Consider the following 24799-nt stretch of genomic DNA (forward strand, 5'->3'; position numbering starts at 1 on the left):
TTATTTATTTATTTATTTATCTTTATTGCAGGACCTAGTAAAAACAAAGAGCAATATCTAGAAAACAGGACTTTAAACATAGCATTTGGGTCAACAGCAGTAAATGCTGTAGACTCGTTACTTTCAGAAACGTGTCTACTTCTTTCAGTTTCCAAATATAGAAGTCTAATTTCAGGTTTCTTTCATTTTCGATTCTAGCCGTAACACTTAATGTATATTAAGCAACTGCAGGAACTTATCTAGGTTTCATATCATCGAAAACCCTGGAAGAGGGATGCACAAGGCCACATGACACAGATGTCTCTGAGCTGAAATAGGAGTAAAAGTCAACATTATTCATGCCATGGTTGTTACTGAATTTCTAACTGAAATCACCTCTACCATGCCAGGCATTGAGAGCTGTATTCTGTTTTGCTTTTCTTGCTATTGTAAATTCCAAGAGCAGCAGCAGCTGTGGCTTTACGCCAAGATTCAAGGCCTGTGAATAAGCAAGAGCAATTATCTGGTATGTGTCTAAAGAGTGCTTCTTAGCTCAGGTATGGGAGCTACAAAGGAAGATGAAGGGTTCTTTAGAGCTCTGCAAACATGTCTCCTCTTTGCATTAGCTGGTGGATTGTGATTCATCGTGGTCACATAGTTGTACAGTCCCACTGATATCAGCAAGGGCTGTATGATTCCTGCAAGAACCTTTTTTTCTCCATCAGAAATTCAAGCATCAGTCTCTTACAGATGTGGTGGTTTTACTCAGCTGGGCAGCTGAGCTCCAACACAACCACTCTCTCACTCCCCCGCCTAAAAGGGAGAGGGGGAGAAAATATATGATGGAAGGGGCTCAAGGATTGCGATAAGGACAGGGATATCACTCAACAATTACCATCACGGGCAAAACAGACTCAACATAGGGAGATTAATATAATTTATTGCCTATAGTTAGCAGATGAGAACAGTGAGAAACTAAAAGCAAACTAAAAACACTTTCCCCCCCCATCCACCCTCTTCCTCCCCTGAACAGTGCAGGGGAATCGGGGGCTGCGGTCAGTCCATGATGCTTCATCTCCACCGCTCCTTCTTGGTCACTCTCTGCCCCTGCTCCACGAGGGGTCCCTCCCACGGGATGCCGTCCTTCCTGAACTGAGCCTGGGGGGGCTGCCCACAGGCAGCAGCTCTTCAACAACTGCTCCCACATGGCTCCGTACCATGGGGTCCATCCCCCAGGAGCAAACTGCTCCAGCACGGGTCCCCCACGGGCGGCAGCTCCCCCCAGACCCCCTGCTCCTGCGTGGGCTCCTCTCCACAGGCTGCAGCTCTGGCCCGGGGCCTGCTCCTGCGGGGGCTCTCCATGGGCCGCAGCCTCCTCCAGGCCACATCCACCTGCTCCACCAGGGGCTCCTCCACGGACTGCAGCGTGGAGATCTGCTCCGTGTGGGACCCATGGGCTGCAGGGGGACAGCCTGCTCCACCAGGGGCCTCTCCACAGGCCGCAGGGGACTTCTGCTCTGTGCCTGGAGCACCTCCTGCCTTCCTGCTGCACTGACCTTGGTGTCTGCAGGGCTGGTTCTCACTCCTCCCTCCTAGCTGCTGTTGCACAGCACTTTTTCCCTTACTTAAATAAGCTTTCCCAGAGGCACAATCAATTTTGCTTAATGGCTCAGCTCTGACCAGTGTCAGGTCCCTTTTGGAGCCAGCTGAAACTGGCCCTTATCTAACATGGGGCCACTGCTGGACTCTTCTCACAGATGCCACCCCTGCGGCCCCCCCGCTACCAAAACCTTGCCACATAAGCGCAATACAACAGGTTAGAAAACAAAACGTAAGCAATAAATTGAATAAAGCATTACTGCAGTTAACAGTGTGTTTGAATGAACACATTTATGGGAGCTGGTTACAGCTGAACAAGCAGCTACTTGTTCAGCCACCAGTCTACATAGAGTTAATCTTGCTCTGATCAAAAGTCATTAACTTAGATGGCAGGAGCATCTAAGCAATGTTGTATTGGTGTTATCCTTCAAAAGGTGTCCTGTTCTTACAAAGCAGTTCGCCTACTCATCCCAGGATTTCAAATCCAGATCTCTGATAGAGGTTTAATGAAAAATTTAAAGGTGAAATGGCAGACTAGATATACCAAAGTCAATTCTACTACATTAGTATTAATCTTTTCAGGATCTTTAATTCAGAGAAAAATCAGGTGTGCCCAGTCATTATTATCAATAAATATAGTAGAAAAAAAGATGAAGTCTGTTCAACTTTGTCCAAGGCACCTGGTCCAAGTTTTGGCTCTAATTGCCTACAGCCAATACACTGTAAATACCTAAGTGTTTAGCCTCTGGAACGGGCCTACTTCTCTTCAGATAAAATCAACTATCTGTAGGCCTTTACAGAATATGGTCACTAGTTTAGACAACATCTGAGGAAGAAGCCCCAAGTGATAACTGAATGTTTCATTCATAACAACACAAAACTGTAAGCTTTTGTTGAAAAAGACTCCACAAGGTGGACTGTGTGCTCATCCTGTTAGAAACTTACTGCAGATGCTGAACGAAAAGCAACAGAACATGCCTCAAAGATGAATCAGGTGTTAATGAGCCAGAAATATTCCTAAATCCAGTAGGTAAACTATCACGTCTTAAATGAAGATTATTCACTAGATTTTTCAAGCCTAAGAACTTCTGTTGTTCCTCAAAGACAACCAAAGCCCGTAACTAAATGTGCTACCTGTTCTATGTAAAATATATTTTAATTAACTTTTTCCTATTACTCAGCCGCTCACTGAATAATTAAATATTCTGCTGCTGTTTCAATTCTGTGAAAATAAGCACCTGAAGTTATTGATGTTCATGAAATGACTCATCTGTGCGGGTGTTTGTAAGCTTTAAGGTTTTTTAGTCTGCTTTCCACAGAACAAATGTTGAATATGTTACATCAAAATTCTCTTCTGAGATGCTTAAAATCTTATTTCATAGGTAGCAGCATTAAAGGAAAGAAAGGGAGGGGTTTTGAAAAGTTTTGGAGCTTCACATCTTCTGTGCTTTGTTCACAAAGCCTCTTAGGTGTGGAAGAGGGAGCTGTGGAGTCCTTCTAATAACTCGTGTTAGCTTCTTTATTTATATTCAAGTGTTTTGCAAGCGATTCTGGCATGCCCTCAGAAAAGCTTATGGGCAGGTTTGGCTTGTTTTCATTCCAAGCTGAATTTGGGTAGTGTTTCGAGTCTCTCTTTCTTGCGTTAATGAACTTTGCAATGAGCTCCACCAGGTTTCAAACCTCATCAAAATGCTCACATCCTTATCAACCGCCATCCCTCCGTTTTTATTCCACAAAGAGGCAAAGTGGATTTTTATTTCACAAAGATTTCTTTCATTTAACACGTAGATGAACGCCAGGGTTGGGGCATACTGCGTTCAGACTGAACACACGGCTGCGCCGGGACCGGCGGGGAGCGAGGAAATGGCCGCCCCAGCGGCCGCGATGGCCGCGGCGGGTGCCGCCGGCACAGCGCAGCAGTGACCCTCGCCTCCTCACGAGGATTTTTTGGCAGCGAGGCCGCACCGAGCCCGACCCACAGCAGCCCCCGTGCGGCCCCAGGCTGCAGGTCGGTGGCGTGGCCGGGCGGTGCAGGGGGAAGGCGGGGCGGAGGCCGCCCGCAGCTCGTTCCTGCCCTCTCCGCCGCCGCCGAGCCTGCGCCGTGTCGGGTCGCTCCGGCGCTGGCCGCGCTCGGTGTGGCGGGCGGGGGGCAGCCATCGCCGCCGCCCGGTCGCCGCCGCCGGCGTGCCGGTGGTGCCGCGCAGCCCCCCGCCATGCCCGTAGGTGCCGGGGGCGAGCGGCGGCCGCGGGGCGGTTGGGGCGGCGGTGTGGCTGATGCGCTGCGCCTTGTGCTTCCCCTGCAGGCGGCCTCCTCCTGGCTCCCCATGTCGTGCTACCAGGAGGATTTCTTCAAGGAGTACCTTAAGATGATGGCGAACATCATCATCCTGAGCTTGCTCATCTGTATCTCCCTGGCCTTCTGGATCGTGTCCATGACTGCGAGTACCTACTACGGTGAGTCCAAAGGCTGCGTCCCGGGCTGGGGCCTGGAGCTCTCCTCCTTCTGTCCCCACAGGGACCTGGAAGAGGCATCTGCAGAGCCCTCTCCCTCTTGGGTACAGCTGACAGCTCGAGTCCTGCCGGGAGTTGGTACCCTGCTCTGTCAGGGAGAGCAGTGATAGTGTATGAGGATAGCACTGGCCTATTGAAAAGTTTTAAAAATGTATCTGCAGGCTTTGAACAGGGCATGCAGGAAGAGTTGCAGGGCCAAGGAAGAGAGAAACAGGGGAAATAGTGCAAGAAGAGAGGGATGTATGCATGGAGTCTTTTACATGGGCGCACACAGTCAGCTCTGTTCCATTTAAGCAAGTCGAGCGGGCTGTGCGTGAATTTGTTATGTAGGGTTACAGGGACGCTGGTACTTTCTGTGGTCTGTTGTTCTGTTAGGACCATTCTTACAGCAGTGTGTAAACACGGCACTACTGCCTGCAACATCAGTTCAAGCCTAGAAGAGTTTAACAGCTTTCCCAGGACAGGTAAACACACGTCCTTAAGACCTCAGCTAATTTCATGCAGGAGAAGCTTCACTGTCATGGCATTTTTGCTGATTGCCCAGGGATGCAGCATGAGCACGCCCAGGTGCTTGGTGACACCTTGGATTCAAAAGGAGCTAGAATAAATACACCACCAGCATAAACTAACTCTTGTAGCAGCATTTGGATGTCCCTGCGCAAGTGCTTTTTAGTGTTTCAGGTTTTAGGGTAGCTATTAGGTCTGGTACAGCATTAAATCTGCATTTTCTGGACAGTTCTGCTTTGGCTTGCGGAGAGATGCTAGATACACAGAAGGTATGCAAGAAGCAGGCTTGAAAAACAGGTTTTGTTAATTTAATTTTGAGGTAACCAAGTTGGTCTGAAGCATGCTTTTAATAATGTCATTTATGCATCTGCTGTCTACAGGTATAGCACTCTCAGTTTTTCCACTAATCAGGGTATTCCGGTCCTTGCTGTCTAACATGACTGAGAATTGATAGAGTGGAGAACCCTGATACCACATGTATCAGGACTAAGGACTGATAGGAAGGAGGGGACTAGAGACAAATCCCCCTCTTTGTAGAGATTTTCCAGGACGCAGAAGAGAAGTTTGTTCATCTTGAGAACCTTTGCACTCGCAATGACTAGCGTTTCACTGTGAAATGCATTTGCCCTACTTTGAACCAAGGAGCCTGCATAGCAGCAAAGCTGTAGATACTGCTGATGGAAGCATTCTTGTTGAAAACCATCGTGTTCAGCTTTCCAGCAAGACAAGCTGCTGTGCCTGTGCGAAATGTTTATTCTATTAGATTGAGACCCAGTTTAATGCTAGATTTGTGATGTCATATATTTGTACAGCAGATATGACAAACCATTTCTCATGTTTTTTGTTGTTTTAGCTCAAAAGCTGCATCAATAATTTACTTTTCATAAGTTTCTGGGCTTTTTAAACAAAACTCACTTGAAATCTTGCTGAGATGGTCATCAGCTTAAGATACGTTTTTGAGAGCCTTGCACCAAGATTAACAGAATGGAAAGGGACAGTGTTTTAGACAGCAGTCTTGTCACTTTCACCTACTGACTTTGTCATTTTTGTGGAAGTGAAATTCTATCAGAGCAAGTTGTGTTGTTCAGGACATAATCAATAGCTTTCTTGGCTCTCTGGCTGCAGAAATTGAAGACTTTTTTTAACTGTTACAACAAGCATTTCTTCTCATACTTTCAAATTTTTATGTCCTAAAATATGTACTTTTAAGATCTTGTCCAATGAAATGTATGTCCTTAAATTTAAAGTAAAAATGAGGTGATATTAATATATTCTTACTGCTAAGGCGGTAGATTTATTGAGTCACCCTATGATTTAAATAATATACCCTCTAAATGGACAGTAATAACTCCTTTATTAACTTTATTAATAGCTTTTATTTTAGTGAGTGTGCTGGAATTTTAGAAGGAAACAGATATGTTTAGGATGTTGATGATAAATCATCTCCTTAGAAGATAAGTTGCTATGGACACTGGTGCTTTATGGAATCACATTGAATATGACAGCTGAGTGGGATATTGTCTTTCTGTTCTACAAGCTCTTTTAAATTCACATCATAATGACTTGAATGACTAAGAAAGGGGACAAACTGGAAACTCAAGAAAAAATATAGATAATTTGATGAGTAAGTATCTTTAAAATAAAATATGTTGAAGTATTTTTTATTCAATTAATTTTGTTTGTAAAATTAAACCGTTTGTAGTTTTGAAAACCATTTTTATTTTGTTTGGGAGTTGTTCAAATAGTCTCTCTTGGTGGTGTAAGTATTCTAATTTAAAAATTGTCAGTGGAGAATATCATTAAAAGCAATCATTTCTTGTAAAATGTTTTGATTACTTTCCAGTTAAATACTTCAAAACATTCTAAACTGGCTTTATTTTCTGTGTAACAAAGATAACAGGTGAGCCATTTTTGCTTAGATGTTAATACTAGGCCTGAAGTAATTTTTCTCTTCAGTTTCAAAAACGCGGTATTATTTTCAAATACAGAAACTGTGATTATGTAGAATTGTTTTCATATGATTCTGTGAAAGCAATGAATTGATAGATTTTAATGCAATGCATTATGAATTGTCCTGTGAGGAAAAACAATAAGCTATAGTCAAATACTTGAATATAGCCATAGCACAGGAAGCTCATTCTGTTTAAATTATGTTGGCTGGTAAACAAAGTAAACAGAAGCACAAGAGATGTGTTGGCAGTTTTGCCACCCCTAAACTCACGTGCGCCGTTCGTTTAGCAAAACGTGTAAATCTAAAATCCCCACTCACGTGAAAACTCAAGACTTCCGTAACGTGACAGTTCTGTTGCAGCTATTGTCAGAGAACACAAACCAGTAGAAAGGATTCCCCCACTAAGTGAGGTACAGTAGCTCTTGGAAAAAGAAGGATAACTCCTAGCATAAATACATGTTTTCAGTCTGCTGTATATACCACACCATAAAGAAGACAATTCCTCATGTGAACGTACTGTGCAAGGCAAGGGAAATTCTCTTGTCACTAAATACGAATTAATTATTATTAATTAATAAAATAAATAATATGAATCACTTGCAAAAATAAGGGCTAAAAGATGAAAGAACAACTCCTGTACATTAAGGAATGACTAAGAGTAGGGATATTGAAAGTGTTATCATTAATGAATCAACGATCAAAACTGGTGATAACCGTTTGATTGCAGTGTTGCTGAGATTTTTTTCTAGATAAAATTGAGAAAAGTAAACAGTGGAACATAGAAGTGGAAAATGTTTAGTCTAGAGACTACAGAGAAAAAATACCAGAGGCTTCTGAGAGTGAACACGTAGTACAAGACATGAATCTGTTGGATGCAGCTTGTTTTTCAACAAGTCTCTGCAGGGCTCCAGACCAAGTTGCCTATACTGCTGCCAGGTTGGGAAGAGGCTGTGTGCGCATGCATGTGCAGTAAAGAGGGACTGCTCAAAGCACAGAATAACAAGTCTGAATCATTCATGATTCTCAGCTGAACCAAATTCCATGGATTAGAGAAACAGAGACAGAATTGGGAGAACTGCAGTAGATAACTTCAAGCTCACTTGAGGATAAATGTTTAGATAGAAATCAGACTATGCAACACCAGACTTGTGTATTTAAGGAAAAGGTAGCCAGATGATCCGAAAAGTTTATAGCATCTGTTGTTTTTCCATAAAAGTCATGATTTAACAGGGGAACCTGAGGCTTGCTGAAATAAGCTTAGTTTTTCAGTTCTTTTGCTCTTTTTTAGTGTTCCTAGTGTTCTTTGAAAGTTTCTAAAGCTAACACTTTTGATGAAAAAGCTTTGGTTAATGAAGTCATAAGAACACCCATTGTAAAGGTAATGGATATGTTTGCAGGCTCTGAGAGAGGTAAATTCTCCCTGTTGAGATACGCTGCTGTGGGGGAGAGGAGGACCCAAGAGCTTGGTTACTGTGGATAAAGGAGATCAGATAGTAGTAAAAGAAGAGAACAGCAGAACAAATACATGTATTTTACACCACAGCTGTCTGTAATTAATATGCTGCATGACTGAAGGAGGTCAGTAGCCTGGTTCAGTCAGTACAAGCAGGTAATGATGAGGAGGGCAATTACACCATCCAGGTTACTTAATATATTATCATCTTTTTTTTTTGGAAATGACACACACTTCATTGCCAAAAAAAATCAATAAATTGCTAGTAAGGAAGAAAATGTAAATATTTTATAATAGTCAATTCATGGGGTCTCCACATACAAGAGTACTACCTACACCTGTGTTCATCCCATCTCACAACATCCACAGCAGGATCAGCAAGGAACAAAGATGACCAGGGCAGGTAACAGCATCCATCTGAAGAAGGCTGCATAATTATAATTAATCACAGAAAGAGGGCATCTCTATATGTCATGAATGGCAGAAAGAATGTGAATAGGAAATCACTGAATGGGATTCTGAGTCAGACGTTTGGCTGGATCCAGTGTGCTAGTTTGTATGATTTCAGCCAGGTTTAGTGTGGAACAAAATGGTTTGGGTAGCAACGAAAAAGGTATTTTCTTTTTTATTACTGTAAAAGAAGCCGAAACATCTAAGCTTCCGTTCTAATGTCAGTACAAATCATCAGTGGTGATGTGATAAACTGGTGATTTGCTTATAGACCAACAGGACAGAATTAGTGTAGAATGGAAATGTGTATATAAATGGCAGGATTTCCTGCTAGTTTTATTAGAAGACATAAAGCATCACTGTGGCTCAACTAAGCACTTAGATGTTACAGAATATGTAAAATTTCCGTACAAATAGAAAGGATAGTAATACAAAGCTACAGAAACACAAGCTGCTAGATAGCTTACGTAAACACTGATGTCTCCTCCACACATAGATGTGAATCTACATCTGGAGTCCTCTGTCAGCCAAGTAGAAATCCTTCTATTAACATAGAGTAAATTTCATATTGACGATGTAAACAACAAAATGATAACAGTAGGTACGTCCTAGGAATACTTCAGAATACATACATGATGAAAAAAGGGATTTAGAAGGTTGCTTGCTTTTCCTTGTTGAGAGCTACCAGACTAAAGCTTTTGATAAACAATGATGACTTTTCCTAAAATCCCTACTACTTGGCTTTGCTGGAAAGGCAAGGTAGTTTCCTCTCGTAGCAGAAAAGTGCTAAAAAAGCATTAGTGACTGCGGACAGTGGTGTTCATTCTCTGTATTGTTCTCGTATATGCTGAACTTCGATTAAAAAAAAAAAAACACACAAAACATCGTCATCATTAACAGATACGATTTCTTCATGGAGTTACAAGTGAGTAAGTTATAACATGACTGATGGATGTATTAGAACAAGTCCTGTACCTAAAGGGGGCCTTTTCCTACAAGGAAAGCTGGGGAGGGACTCCTTGTCAGGGAGTGCAGTGATAGGACAGGGAGTAACAGCTTTAAAATGAAAAGGGTAGATTTAGATTAGACATTAGGAAGAAATTCTTCCCTCAGAGCATGGTGAGGCACTGGCACAGGCTGCCCAGAGAAGCTGTGGATGCCCCATCCCTGGAGGTGTTCAGGGCCAGGCAGGATGGGGCTTTGGGCAACCTGGTCTGGTGGGAGGTGTCCCATGTCAGGGCGGTTGGAATTTGATGGTCTTTAAGGTTCTTCCTAACCTAAACCGTTCTGTGATTCTGTGAACATGATCTTTGAGGGCAGCTCTTGACCTATTTTGTTTACTTGAAGTTGCTTTGTAGTTTCTTTACATGAAAGGAATGCTAATGTTTTGTTAACTGTGATTTTAGTTTGAAATTTATTCATATTTGAAACTCAGTTCTACATGCTATATTTTTTTTCTAATATCTGAACATACCTGTTTTATTCAAATCAGATTTCAGCTGGTCTTAACAGTTTGTTATTTTTTTGAGCTTATTAGTCCTTTTCAGAATGAAAAATCTCACTATGTCTATTTCTAACACATTTGCCATTTGTTAATTTTAGTTAATATATTTTCTTTTTTTCTGTGAAGGCTGAATGAAAAAAGGAGTAGATAATTACAGGTATTTTGGTCTTCCATTCAAAAACATACTTTTCTTTTGAAAGGTAAGGAGGTTCAATCTCTATTAAGATCAGATTTTAAATATATACAAGGTGAGAAATACTTTTCAGATATAAAGGCATTAAAAAGGCTTATAAGGATGATCTGTAACCATTTTATTTAAATTACCAGGTAATTTACGACCAATTTCTCCGTGGCGCTGGCTTTTTTCAGTCACAGTTCCACTACTGATTGCTACACAGGGTGTTAAGAAGAAGAGTCTTGATCACAGTGGTGCATTGGGAGGTATGTTTCTTCTGAGGTTATTAAATTAAACGCTTAATAAACTGAATTAAGGTCCTTTTTACTGTACATAATATTATTTTAAGAAATTCCTACCTAGTTCTATTATAATAAGAAAATAAACATAAGCATACGTACCTTGAATTTATAGTGATTTTAATTATGCTTTAGTCAAGTTAACTTTTGCTGCTGTTTGTAATACATTTGATTAATACTGTCATTAGATTTATATAAATCTGCAAGATTGTTTTGAACTTAGGTACAGTGCGCAGTTAAATCTGCATGGTTTTGTTTGTTTCACATATCTAGAGATAATAAAATGAAAGAGGCAGTGGTAGAGAAATGGCCTAAAACTGAGCCATGTCAGCAGCCTTACCGGCCTGGTAGGAAACCAGCAGATATAACACGGTTCTCCTTTCTGTAATACCAGCAGTTCTAGGCATTTTTGGCCTCCTGCAAATACGAAGACAGTTAAATGTGTTTTTCACTTCAAGCCAATGAGCATTTCAGCAATGTTTTTTCTTGACCACACGAGAGAAAAAAAAAACAGTCAGTGTTCATTGAAATACGATGCAAGACTTGTGGGTGAGGTGACTGACCTTTGTCTTGTGGTGTCTGAATTGATGGTCAGTGGAAAGAAGCAAGTCCTCGCATCCCTTCCACCTGTGTCACCCATCTTGCGAATCTTGTTTTGTTTGTGAGTTACAAGGAAGCATTTTCTAGATTTAAAAAAGTTCTCTGCTATGCTTTTATCTCTTAATGTAACAGCTCTGCTAGCCAGCTTATACTGGCATTCATTTTGCACACAGCTAATTTTCTTTCAGTCAGGGAGAATTCAAATCATGCAGTGGGCAGTGAGTTAGACCTCTCTTGTGGAGGAGGTAGAAAAAGAAACATCTAGGAGCTCAAATACTTAAGAAAATAACAGAAAAAACAGAAGGGAGAAGTAGCAGCTGTTAAGATATGGAGGAGGGTTTTATGGTTTATCTCAAAGACCTTGTGTAGGGGGAGAGGTTTGATCCCCAAACTGAAGATAAACTTGGGGATAGAGAGGCTGCCACAGCTGTCTATACGCTTCTCATACGAACAATCAAATTCTTTGGGCAGGGTATGTAAATTTCAATTACATATCCTTCGGCTTTTCTCTATTTCTCTGTCTTTTGCACAGTATTGCTGATTTGTGGCAACAGAAGATCTTCAGAAAGAGTCATATGCTTTAGCAATAGCAATAAAATTAGCAATTTAGCTTTGAAAGTTAGGAGAAAATGATAAAAGTAACTGTTTTATGTCAGTGAAGATGTCTCTGGAGTTCTCACTACAGGTGTTAGATGCTTCAGTAATTCCCTTACTGCATATTTATCTCAGATTTATCATGACAATCACTTATCATGAAGATCATACTAAAGAGATTAAGTTGTTACATGGAACAACATTACACAGATGTTTTTTTTTTCTTTGTAGGATTGGTGGTTGGATTTATCCTTACAGTTGCAAATTACAGTTTCTTCACTTCTTTGCTTGTATTTTTTGTTACTTCTTCAAAGCTTACTAAATGGAAAAAAGATATAAAGAAGCGAATAGATTCCGAATACAAAGAAGGTAAGCCCTAGCACTTTGATTTTGTCAGATCCCTTGTGAAGAGTAAATACTGCATATTCCCCTTTATTTCAAAGGGTCAGAGATGTAACACCCAAAGAAGAGAACGCTCCTGTCATTTCATCCCCTTATCCCCCTGAATGTAGCGAGCAACTTACCTTTTTCTTCCGCCCTATTAAGTAAATTGTTTTATATTTTCTGTTTTGAAAATGTCTTTTTAAATTTAATTTTATATGTCTTCCTGCTGTTGCATTTCAGGGTTGTCTGAAAATACTAACATTTAGGTTTTTGTCACTTTAGGTGGACAGAGGAATTGGTTACAAGTATTTTGTAATGGCGGTGTTCCTACTGAGCTGGCTATCTTATATATGATAGAAAGTGGACCTGGTGAAATTCCAATAGACTTTTCAAAGCAATACACAGCATCGTGGATGTGCTTATCGCTTTTGGGAGCTTTGGCATGCTCTGCTGGTGATACGTGGGCGTCAGAGATTGGTAGTGTTATGAGTAAAAGCAAGCCAAGGTTAATAACAACCTGGGAAAAAGTTCCAGTAGGTGAGGAGTTATCTGTTTTACATGTTCTTGTCTTAATACTTTCTTGATTGTTTTGAATTACGCATCCAACTTGAAAAGTTCAAAAAAAGCCTCAGAAAAGCAAACATTAGGAATTTGAGATTAGAAAATGCTAGCAGGAATGCATTCTGTGAAATGTGATTTACTTGGTTGTGTTTCTGCTGCATATCATCTGTGAGATTCATCAACACAGCATCCTGTGAGCTAAAACCATCCTTAGTGAATGCTGTCACTTCTTGTCTCTGGTACTATTAGAAGCCTTTATACTGCTGATAATGCAAAGACTACAAGTTATCTGAATTTTTCAGTCATTAAAATTTCAATCAATAGAAGAAAAAAATATATTTTTACTTAATTTATTGCTAGTGAATATTTCTTGATAACTATGCTTAGAGTCTTGGAAAGTAATATTAATACACAGGCTGTAGTGGTACAGGGTAAGCTTCTCAGCATCTCGTGGGAATTGTAAATAAAAGCTGTGGTAGCAGAGTATTATGGATAAAAGAGGAAAATATGACTATGAGTGTAGTTTTGTTTTCATATAAGACATCTGAATAAATCGAAGTCTGCAAGAAAAAGTTGGTAAATCAGCTTGGTTTTGTTTGATTTTAGGTACTAATGGAGGAATTACATTAGTGGGTCTCCTCTCAAGTTTGCTTGGTGGCATGGCAGTAGGAACAGCCTACTTCATAACACAGCTCATTTTCGTGAGTGATCTGGATGTGTCCGCGCCACAATGGCCAATTGTTGTGTTCGGTGCAGCAGCTGGCTTGCTGGGATCAATTGTTGATTCATATTTGGGAGCTACAATGCAATACAGTGGTAAGAATCTTATTCTTTTTTTTTTTTTCCCTTTCCTAATGTAATCTAAAAATGGACTTAAGTGTCGGGAATGGCTGAGGAGGTAATTTTTAAGTGGGGAAAAATACAGAGTTAGCATCACAAAGGACAATGAGAGCCAAAGTAATGGGCATCGTAATGAAAACAAGAGCAAGGACGGTTGGTCCTTGTGTCTTTCGTCCTCTTCCTTTTGCACGTTTTGGTTTGTGTATCTTACATCACTGTATTGCTGACAGCTGAAAGAGACCGGAGATCTCCAACATGTTACCTTGGAAAAACCAGTCGCTGCCTCCTCCTTTTCAATGTATTTAATTATGGCAAGCTTCTATAAGAGAAAACAGCTTAATTTTATCCATTCACTCAGAGTAATTGGTAACCGCTGAGTCTCCATTTCTTACTCTGGAGACTTAGTGGTAGTGTCAACTTCAAGAATTAAGTAAGAGGAGCTCCGAGAAGATGTGCACAGTATTTTACATTCTATTTTTTTCACTGCTTAGTTCTGTTTCCTGTAAGTTAAGTGTTTCACAGACAAGCTGATTTTAATTTAAAAAATAAAAAAATAAATATTGTCCATTTAAAAAGATTGTTATCGGGTTGATTATAAATATTTCCAGTATTTATTCACTCACTGATCTTTAGAATCATTGTGAATGAACAGTAAATACAGGCAACCTTCAGGCTAAGCCCTACGTTTAAAAATTGTTTGAAGACTATATCCGACACTTCTTTTACATCAACTGTTTTACAGAGAGAATTTAAGTTTTCAGATTTTACTGTCAGTATACTTCTTGTTAGAAGTCAGGGTTTGAGTTTGGAGATGAGCTGTCGGAGAGATAGAAGCCCGTTGAAGCTACCATCACAGTGAGAACTGCAAACTACTGACTGTGGATTTGGCTTTCCAGCAGTTTTTATGCTCTATTCTTTGTAGATCCAGGAAAGTCCAAAACAAAATGGAATGCTCAACCATTTGAGGAATTTTATATACTTCTGTACTGAGGAGGGAACATTTAAGCACTCAGGCAATGTCTCATTCTTCTAATGAGGCAGATGCATTATGAGAATGTGGTAAACCTAGCTAATGCATGGCTGCATTTGTCAGCATCTGTTTCTTCTTCACTTCAGATATTTTTGCATGCTCAGCAACTTATTTTTTGAGCTGCAGCAGGGACAGCGTGCAAGTTCCACAAATTTCCCAAATTCATAAGCTGGAGAATATATACAGTACACACATACATGCTATGCTGTACATACTGTAATATAGATGAAAAAGTGCTGTTCGTGGTTGTGCACTCTGTTAGCTTATGTGTCCCTCTTTATTTTAACCCACTTTTCCCAACCAAATTTAATGTCCTTTCATAAAAAGTACTCCAGTCTCTCTGCAGCATCTTGAAAAAATATATAAATATGGCAGTGCTAACAAAGAACTGTGGAATTGTTGTGGTTTTTTAAAAATCTTTTAAAAAACATTTAAAATACTTTAAATGTGTGTGGATGGAAGTGAAGCTCTGAACTCTGAAAGCTGGAGAAGAGCAAGTTTAAAATAAATTATTATTATTTTTTTTAAATATGCCAGTGCTGCCTATCTCTTCTGTCAAAGTTTTGTGTATTTGTGATCTTCACAGATTCAGTTTATGTAATAGTCTGTAGTTCCTACTGTTCCTAAGAGAAAGTTCGTCTCTGCCACACACACGAGAACTTTGCTTCAGCAGCTAGGCAGAATTAGATCCAGATTTTCCTATGTTGCCAAACTGAGATTATACCTATTTTGTAAATAGCAAGCTAGTGTAAAGGCTTGCTGTTACTGTTCTACGTGTTTATGCTCTGAATCTACAATATATGTAAATTTGTGATACGTATTTATGGAAAGTAGTCCCAGTTTTTCTCTCAAGGAAACTTGGGACTTTCTAAAACATAGCAAGTGTTAGGATTAAAATATAAAGCTTTGAAGATTTTTTTTTTCTGTAGCTCTTTTGAAATAGCCAAAACCAACTTGCTTTGTTGTGGAGCTATGTAAAGAGATCAGTAGACCTGGTAGAAGTGCAGCTTCTCAAATGAAATAACTTCTAACATAAAGCGTTGCATGTATATCCCGTTCTTTGAATCTACCAGATTTAGCTAACTGATTAGATTTAACTAATTCAGGTCAGTCTGTTGGTGTATTTTCTCGCAGATGTTTGGCACCACAATGGTAAACTGAACCTAGGAGGTTGCACACATTTGCTTGCTAAGTTTCTTTTCATCTGGGTGGGCTTTTTAAAATGAAGTCTTTTTCTTTTCCCAGGTTTTGACAAGAACACTGGCATGGTTGTCAACCACCAAACAAAAGACTCCAAGCACATATCTGGAAAACCTATACTAGACAACAACGCAGTAAATCTTTTTTCTTCTGTACTCATTGCTCTGGTGCTTCCCGGTGTGGCATGGTGTTTCTGGCCAAGAGGTTGAAATGGTTTAAGGCTTTCTGCGTGTTCTGGTTCAGTTATATTCAGTCTTACTTAAAGACTCCCGAGAGTGCTCTTTGAGCTCTCTTGCAGAGAGGGATCTGAACCTTTGAGAGAGCCAAAGGACTTTCCATCTCAACTTATTTAGCCAAGCTTCATATGGCAGTAGCCATCTGTCAGGGCAAAGGAGGGGTCTTGTCAATATGCTGTTGCTGCTCTTTAAGTGGGTGTAGATCATTGCCAAATGAGGCGAAGCACTGTTTTTTTATCGTCATGGAGCTGAAGGGTTGGCTTCTGTGTTCTCTATGGAAGAGCAAGAAGCTGGAAATAGAAGTTGTCTAATCTACATTTACCAGTGTGATAGAGCACTGCAACTGTTCAAGCCAGGCACAAAATACTCTGCAACTTTATGCAGTGGTAACACGGGTGAAATGGATGAATTTTGGTTTAGTAATTCCCATAATCTGCAGGATGTAAGGTTTTGAGGAAATACTTGAGGAGGAAGAGCATTAAGCCTTGTTGCCTATTTTGTATCCTGATACAATCTCCACTTCCCCGAAAATAGGGTTGGTAAAAGTGATGCTATGATAATGCTATAATAATGGTTGAAGCAAAAGACTGAGTTCAGAATAGAAATGACTAGCTTTTCCAGTAAGAATAATAACTTTGTCCATGTTTATTTGAAATTCTTATTTCTTAATTAATGCTATATAAGAAGATTGTTAACACTGTTGTAATGTGGTACTTATTAAATTATGTAACATTAAATATTACAGTTTTGCATTCACATTCATCTTTTTATAAATATGAACATTGTTTCTGTAAGCATAGAATTACTTTATAATATTTAGCATTCTGAGCAAACAATATTGTTTAGTTCTTTTTCAGCAGTGTAAGTTTTTTCTGTTTTGTTCAGGGTTGCTATTCACAGGTGATAGCCTCAATCAAAGAAGCTACAGATGTTATCCGCATAGGGAGAGTCTTACTGACAAAGCATTTCAAAGGGGGAATTTACCTTCTGGTGCTCAAGCTGCTATATTAGATGATTCCATCTTTCAGCATTAATTATAAGATGTAGAAGTAATTTAGCCAGCACAGATTATATTTAAATGTTATGAATACCCTCATAATAACTGGAGACATTCAGAAAGTAGAGCCTGTACAATTAATGTATAAAAGATATTTCTTTTTATCTTCAGAGATAGATGAGTATTTGTGTTAAACAGCTGATTTATTTATTTTTTTTAACAAATATGTACGTTGCCTGTCCAAATTGACTTGGATCATGTATTCTGTCACCTTTTATAAGAATATTCAAATATTTTAACACCTCCCATGTTGAATTTATTCATTTGAAATCTAGAATTTATCATTGGACCTTGTTAATTGTATTACCCAATGATATAGATGAGATTTCAACCTTATGAAAGCTTTCTGAAAAGAACAAATTGTATGGTTGATGTATGCCAGTGTTCCTATGGGAAGGTACATGGTTATAAAAGGAATATATGCACTTAATCTGTAACAGTAAAGACAGGAAACTTTTATGCACTGATTAGATTTATGCTGCTTCTATGTAAACGCTGTATTAGCAGTCTTTTAAGATTTTATTAATATTTTTGTGATTTCTAGAATTAAGAAATATAATTTTCTTTTGTAAGATACTTTTGCTTTCAATTAAATGTCTTATTTTTTATTATTTTGTTTCCTGAAACAAAGTATGCTTTTAAATCAAACACTGAAGTAGACTTAGTCTGCTTTTCACTACTATTTGAGTCTCATTTTAAAACTGCCTAGTCACAATTGGAAGGTATCTGTAATTTAAAACACATAGCAGCATGAAATGCTTTGATCTGTTATCATATGAATTATTGTGATCCAAATGAACTCCTGCAGGTAGGACCTTCAAAGGCCATTATTGAGAATTTAACATTTGTCATATCTTCATAGTGATGGCATTGACTTGTTTATGAAATTTCCAATCCTAAATTTGCAATATTTAGAAATATCTGAACACTCTTTAACTCTAAAAGGGACAGCGTTAACTCTGAGTATACTGTATTGACTGGGGTACACCTTATGGAAATTTCATTACTTTTTTTTTTTAATAGATATTACAGGAAGGAAGTTACAGTATTTGACTATCTGCTTCTGAACTGATGTGTGTCACTAAGAGCAGTTGCAGAGATGAGAAAGGAGCACAGGAGTACTGCCTGTCCATGTGATACCAGGAGAGAAAGAACATGTAGGAAGTAAAAGGGAAAAGGAGGAGGAGCTGGGATAAAACCAAAGAAATTAAAAACACCTGAGTGCTTGTTTTGCTTCAGAGCTATTGGTACCTTTAGTATATGAGATAACTGTCACTAAATTTCCTTTCATATTGAAGTGGCACCAAGATTTTCCACAGCCTCAAGAGGAGGATACTCTTGATTTTTTTAACTGAATTACGAAACATTGGTCGTCATTCTTTGCTTGATTTTTAGATGTGTTAGAAGTTCAAGTAAAAGTATGTTTATGGCTTAATTTACTTTTAATAAATAACATCTTGCAATCACTTTGTGTATGAGAAATCTTTAGCCAGGTCTCACTGAGGCTTGGTTACCATAGGGTACCAAAAGTTACCATAACTGGATAATCTCTCTCCATTTAAATACTTGTTTTGTTTTGGTGGGTGGGGGGCGGAGGGGCTGTGCAGTTTTCAGAATTACTGGCCTGTTGTGGTGTGTAAATAAGAGCAGGTACACGAATTCACCCAGACTGTGTGGGGCCCTACAGTGCTCCCAAGGACGGAGCCACCTTCAGTAACTATTGCAAGTCCCAAATGAAATAACAGCATTGTGGAAATAAAGCTGTCAGGCAGATGGCATCTTATGCTTGGGTACTTCCAGGTCTGTCAAACTCCACGTCAAAGCAAAGCAAATTCCAGCAGGACAGCATTTATTCAGTAGCTTTTCTTGAACTTCCGCCCCCCAGGAGGAATTGGGTCAGTATGAATACCTTGCCACTACGACCAAGAACTAAGCCTCCGTTTTCTTTGAAACACAGCGAGCTGGATAACCATGGTGCTCTGCGTTCCTGTGAGATCAGGAAACATGCCATGTGACTGATAATACGAAGTAGTAATGTCATACACATTATCACTTTGAAAATATCTTTAGAACAAGCATACCCTCCTTTAACAGACTTTCTGGCAGGGTTGTTTGCTCTGTTTTGCCCTGGGATCCATCATCCTGGAGCAGGGGCAAGTGATGGATCCTAGCCAAGTGGCTGACTGAGGACAAAATTCTGGATTTAGCTGAAATGTGGGAGAACCAGTCAGACCTGGGTTGAGGGAAGGGATTTTAGGAAGGGGAACACTGCCAGTCTGAAAACAACTGCTAGTCCCTGGGAGCTACCTGGTTGGACTTGCAGAACAACCTGTGAAGCCCTGTGTAACTCGTTTGCCACCTTTTTTGTTGTTATTCTTTCCTGGTGGCTGCTTTTTTTGTGGCTTTGTTCAAACAAACATAAAGCAGAACTAAACACCGCTATGTGATCACCATCAAAATTAGACTTGGAGGTTCAAACCCACGCCACTAGCAAGGATGGCAGCAGTTTAAGAAAGTATTAATGCATTCTGCAATTAGAGAAAATGTCAGTAGAAAGCAAGCAAGAGTAAGAGCTGAAGTCTTCTGGTGCTCATTGGTTAATACCCTCTCATAATCAGTGACTGGTTTCGTAAAGGCTTTGCAACTGCAGTCCTAGCTGCAAAACTCTGAAGGCAGAAGGGCTTCATAAAAACTCACATCAGCCCTAAGGGCTGACATTGTATACATAACGCTTCTTACTGACACTGGGCCGGGAGCAGTCAGTGGGGCAACAGCAGTGGCTGTGCTCTGTCGCTCCCGGCTGATGGGCACTTGCTACAACGATCCCGCAGAGATGGCCCCAGTGCTAGAAGAGTGATGAGCCCTGTCACCCTGATTTCTTTGTGACCGCTGCTCCATGTCCTGATACTCCGTTATTCCGTTTGTTGATGTCCTACGTCCTGAAATCATCCCACCGTTGAAAGCTGCTGCGATCCAATGTTCTTCCAAAGCAGTGGTCCTGTCAGTCTGCTGCGAGCCTGCCCTAAACTGCCAAGTGCCTTGGGGTGTGCTGCTCCCAACACGTACCTGCATCCTCTTGTCACATTAAGGGCCTCCTAAGAGGCATGAGTGTAATGCAGCGCTGGGATTTGGGAAGTCCTCTGGCTTCTGGTAGGCACTGTAAGAAAACATGTAAGCATTGCAGTCAAGGTCTGTGCAGTTCTGCATTAATCTAGTTATGCCAGGGGATAAAAAAACGCCCCAAACCATTATCACCAGACAAAGCGGAAACATATTTTAATCTATTTTACTGCTGAGTTTAAAGTTAAACTAACAAAAATATTCTCACGCTGGCTTGCCTATAGATTTGTCAGTAAGACACCAGATTCAGATAGGTTTGGAGTTAACACCTTTTCACTTGGTTTCAGAATTCACCTGAAATAAGAATGTAATACAGATTTTAAGCTCAGATGCCTTTTCTTATCTCTTGTGAAGTCTTTTACCAGTCTTTTACCATGGATGTTGATTCTTTCCTGCAACGGAGAACTGCTCTTTATCTATCTGTCTTCACTTACTGATGATCTACATAAGGAACTGTCTTCGTTCTTCATGTACAACAAAATCAGGAGGAGAGAGGCAAGGAGAAACCTGTGTGTATTTTTGAAGATGCAGGGTGCCGTGCTTTGCCCAGTACTTCCTTGCAGATGTTTTTGTGTTAGACTGCAAGCTCTGGCTTGGTGACAGTGTGCTCCAGTTCATGGACTTGTGCTCTTAAATCGCATTTAGGCAAACTGTTCTGCCTCCAGCCCTAAATGCAACCTCAGAAACTCAGACTTGCACAGTGCATGGCTTGACTGAGCCTGCAATTGCATCTTCAGGATGAGAACAAAGTCCTCATTCAGAAAATACGCAAGGGCTTAACTCGAATGTTCCCCAACTCAGCCTAGTGACTTTTACCACAAATTTCTTATTAATTAGAGAATTTCGGTATTTTCACGGCCAATAGGTTATATTTCACTCGTGATATTTGGCACATGTAGAGTGAAAGAGATACTGTATCTCAGATTTTTTCACCTAATTCATGATTATTTTCACAGTAAGAGGGCAGTGTTGTTACCCTACCATTTTGTTGAGATTTTTGCAAATACTGCTTCTATTTAAAAGATTAAAACTACCATGCTTTACTCTCGATACTTATGCTAAAAAATAAGTTACTGATGCTCCCAAGCGAGTATCTGCCATTTTAGAACAGCAAGTGCTTTACAAACTTTGCAAGTGGCCAAACTGAAAAGAAGGAACGGCTGAATGCAATGGCTGAATGCAACAGCTTATGTCCTGTGAAGGAACACAAATGAACATATCATTTAACGGCAGCCTGGATTCCAGTAGGTGCCTGTTTATGTTGATATTCAGCATTTAAACAATGCCCTGAAGAGTGTTAGCCATTGGCTGTTGCTGATATTTATACGTAGCATAACAGTAAAATACCACTAGAGTTAATAGGCACATACAAGACTGCTTTTTGACACCTCTAATTTTCAAAAATTAAAACCGCTGAGAAGGTTCTCTTTGAGGACCAGCCATTTACTGAAGTTAAAATCCTGCTGTTTTAAAAGCTTTGTTATAATCCGTTTCACATGAAAGAGAAAGTGCATTGCAGATGAGTATTTTTCTACTCACCATTACGAGGATTACATTTTGTTTAAAGGTTACTCATTTTCTTGTCCAAGAAGGGAATATTAGAAATGTAAGCCAAAACTATTTTTAGAGATTAAATGGAATTAAAGTTATTGAAAATTACTGTTAAATCTGTGATGTCTCTTAAATTCATTTTAATGATGCCTCTATGCACTGGCAGCTCTGCTTTGATATTTGAGCAAGAAAGTGAGAGAAAGATGATAGTGATGGCAATGAATATGTATCAGCCTACACCTGTGTCTTCGTGGAATTTACAAGTCCAAAACCAGCACCTGTATGTTTGTCTTTTGGGGCTTGTTTTCACGAGCTCTTTGCATTGTCATCATTACAGTTTTTTTTGTTGTTGTTTGTTTGTTTTGTTTGTTTGTTTGTTTGTTTTTTTAGACTGTTAAATGTCTGCAGCATAAGAAACATATCCTTTCCTGTTTATTTTCTGCCATTATCTGAAGAATTCAGTTTCCTTCATTCCTGTTTCCTTTATCTCTTTCTCTGTTTTCTGCTCTAGCTCCTCCTGGACTTCAGTCTGCAGCTATTCTTTAATCCTCATGAATGTGAATGAGAGGAACCACAGAACAGTGGCTCTCTTCAGAGCAGCTGGTACAACGTTAGTGTTTACATTTCTGTGCGTGGCACAGAACTGGTCTGGTTTGTGCAATTATTTTTTCCTTGCTAGTGTAAATAGCTATATAAAAATGTGATCCAATGTCCCCTGGGGCTTATAATGTCTCCCTTGGCATCCGGATTGAGGGAAAAGTGAAACATAAAGCTGACTGCTGGGGATGAAGGTTGCAGAAAGCTGAGCTTCTCTTCTGCCCTGAGGTTACAGAGGAGTGTTGAGATAACCTCTCTTGGGCAGGAGTTTAATGCAGAGAGACACCTTTATATCTGAAGGCAATCCCAAAGCATCAGCTCAGCATCTTGCTATACAGCCCAGGCATTGGTCCTGCCTGAGACCGTATCAACAGAGACACGTCCACACCAGGATTATTTTGCTTCTCTACCCAAAAGCACCTAGAGTTAGTTGCCTTCCGTATTTTTGATGTGAAAGCTGAAAAGCAGAAAAGAAAATTAGCTTTGCCAAGCCACCTGCACTCACATTATCCTGTCCTGAATAAGGAACGGCCTGCTTAGTACTTCTTGTAAAGCCTTCCCACAGCAGTGAGAGCACTTTTATCTATACCACGATAAAGCAGTCTTAACTGGAAGTGTCACGGGCTGGTCAAAGTTTTCAGCAGGCTGATTTTCCTTTGCCTTGTTTTCACCACAGAGTTTGAACAACTTTTTGCCAAGGTCAAACTCTTGGTTTGGCTCTGCCAAGGTCAGCAGCGACGGGCACCCCAGCACAGCTCTGGCTCATCGGGATTTGGCCCTGCAGAGAGAAGAGCAGTGAGATGTGAGCTAGCAAAATGCCCGAGCACGTGGTTAATTTTAAGCATGAGAGCAGCCCTGCTGAAGGGATAGCAACCAAGGGGTGTGCTCTTGTTAAATGGGCTCTGAAGAGCCTTGTTGGACTGCATGGTCCTCTGCCTCACCGCCCAGAGATGTGCCCTGCTCCTGTCAGTCAAGTTCATGAAGTCCTGGCACAGTTGCAGGACTGAGTCAATTGGTTTTAACTTTGCTGAATTGTGTTTAATCCTCAAATATAAAATAAATAATTCAAAATGATGGCATTATTACTGCCATCACTACACATCCTCCTTGCCCTGGAGTTTATTTTCTGTGTCAGAAAATGCATTTTGATAGTCTTCAAAGAAAGTTTTAAAGAAACGAATGTGGTAGGATATTTTAAACTGCTGCACCCAGAAACTGGGCGTAGTAAAATTCCTTTGAATTATACAGTACTAAAGCAATCCGTGTTGAAGAGGACAGAAAGTTCTCCAGGTGAAATGGGCTGTTAGAGAGTGATTACAACTACCCAGATAGAAGGCTGAAACCGTGACTTGAATACCTGTCTAAAAGATAAGCCCCAATTCATATGAGAATGAGTCAGAGAGGATGCCACAAGTAGAGCAGACTGGAGGTTGGACTACTTGATGGCAATAGCTGGTCTGTGAACTTTTAGCTTGCTGGTCTGTGAACTTTCTGTACTGACCACTTTGATGGGACTAGAAATGCATCTGAATGAGCAGCAATTCCCAACATGGTGGCCTTGTTTCTAAAAGAAAAAGTTCTCACTGAAATTGGTGGAGGTTGGTTGTGCATAAGCATGGTCATTTACCCACATAGGAGTCACGTGGCAGACAACTGACATGAACATGCATTTATGCAGTCCTGTGAAATGTCTCGTCACCTAATTAAACAACAAAGGCAGCCAAAATTTCTGCTCTATATCCCACCGAAAACCCTGGCACTGCCAGACACTCGGCAGTGTCCGTCCTGCTCTGCTCCTCCAGCAAGACACCCGCCACCCCTGCAGCATCACCTCCTGAGGCACCTGGGTTTGGCTGGTGGTGGGAGAGGCCTGTGGGAACAGCTGGCTGAGCTCCACCACTTCCCCTTACTCCATGGGCTATCCAGGTTACAGCAAAGTGAATTTCATGATAAGCAGCAAGTTTGGGCTTATCCTTAGCATCTCACAAGTCTGTGGTTTACCAGTAAGCCCGTCATTTTCAGATAGCCATGCAAAGGCACTCTGCCCCACTACTGTAGCTCATCCTGTCCTCCATTGTGCATGATTTTTTTCATCACAATGTTTTTCCATTACAAGAGAGTTATCACTCAACGGAGTTATTCACTCCGTGAATTCTTTGAACTCTGTTGCAAATGGGTTTTATTCCTGCCTGAACTGGGAGTTCGGAGCTTTGTGGGCCAGGTTGCCTGGTCAGTGCCCAGGGAGTCCAGTGAGGAACGAACAGAGACAGGGCTAGCAATTAGGCTACAACATCAGTCAAACTTCAGGCACAGACCATCTGACAGGGCTGGAGATGGGCAGGGCTACCTACCCACGGGTCTCAAGTCCACCCAGCCAGACCGGTTGGTGGGCAGGACAGCAGGGAACAGAGCACAGGCACCCCTATGGCAACTCCGATGAGGTTTGGGTGCCCAGGCTGGAGCTGTGCTCCTGGGCCACTGGTGGACTGTGGAAGGCCTGGACAAGACTGTTCAGGGCCATAAAAAAGGTCTGTTCACACCTGATGATTCCTCTTTTTCAGTGGGCAATTCAGATCAGAAGGATAACTTAGGTGCTGTGAA

At 40.6% G+C, this 24799-nt stretch overlaps 1 protein-coding gene across 2 annotated transcripts; it reads left to right on the forward strand.

Annotated features, from left to right (window-relative positions):
* Positions 1-3409: 3409 nt before the first annotated feature.
* TMEM19 (transmembrane protein 19) lies at positions 3410-18396 on the forward strand. Of its 2 annotated transcripts, none has more exons than XM_035543884.2 (7): positions 3410-3586; positions 3882-4032; positions 10282-10395; positions 11854-11991; positions 12289-12543; positions 13174-13383; positions 15683-18396. In XM_035543884.2, the coding sequence occupies exons 2-7, from the start codon at positions 3903-3905 to the stop codon at positions 15844-15846; spliced, it is 1011 nt and encodes a 336-aa protein (XP_035399777.1). In that variant the 5' UTR covers positions 3410-3586; positions 3882-3902; the 3' UTR covers positions 15847-18396. The 2 variants fall into 2 exon arrangements, with proteins under 2 accessions (XP_035399777.1, XP_035399774.1); XM_035543881.2 differs by lacking the exon at positions 3410-3586 and adding an exon at positions 3637-3797.
* The last annotated feature ends 6403 nt before the right edge of the window (positions 18397-24799 follow it).

This window comes from Cygnus atratus, chromosome 1 (assembly GCF_013377495.2).
Source record: "Cygnus atratus isolate AKBS03 ecotype Queensland, Australia chromosome 1, CAtr_DNAZoo_HiC_assembly, whole genome shotgun sequence".
NCBI classification, from domain to species: Eukaryota; Metazoa; Chordata; class Aves; order Anseriformes; family Anatidae; genus Cygnus; species Cygnus atratus.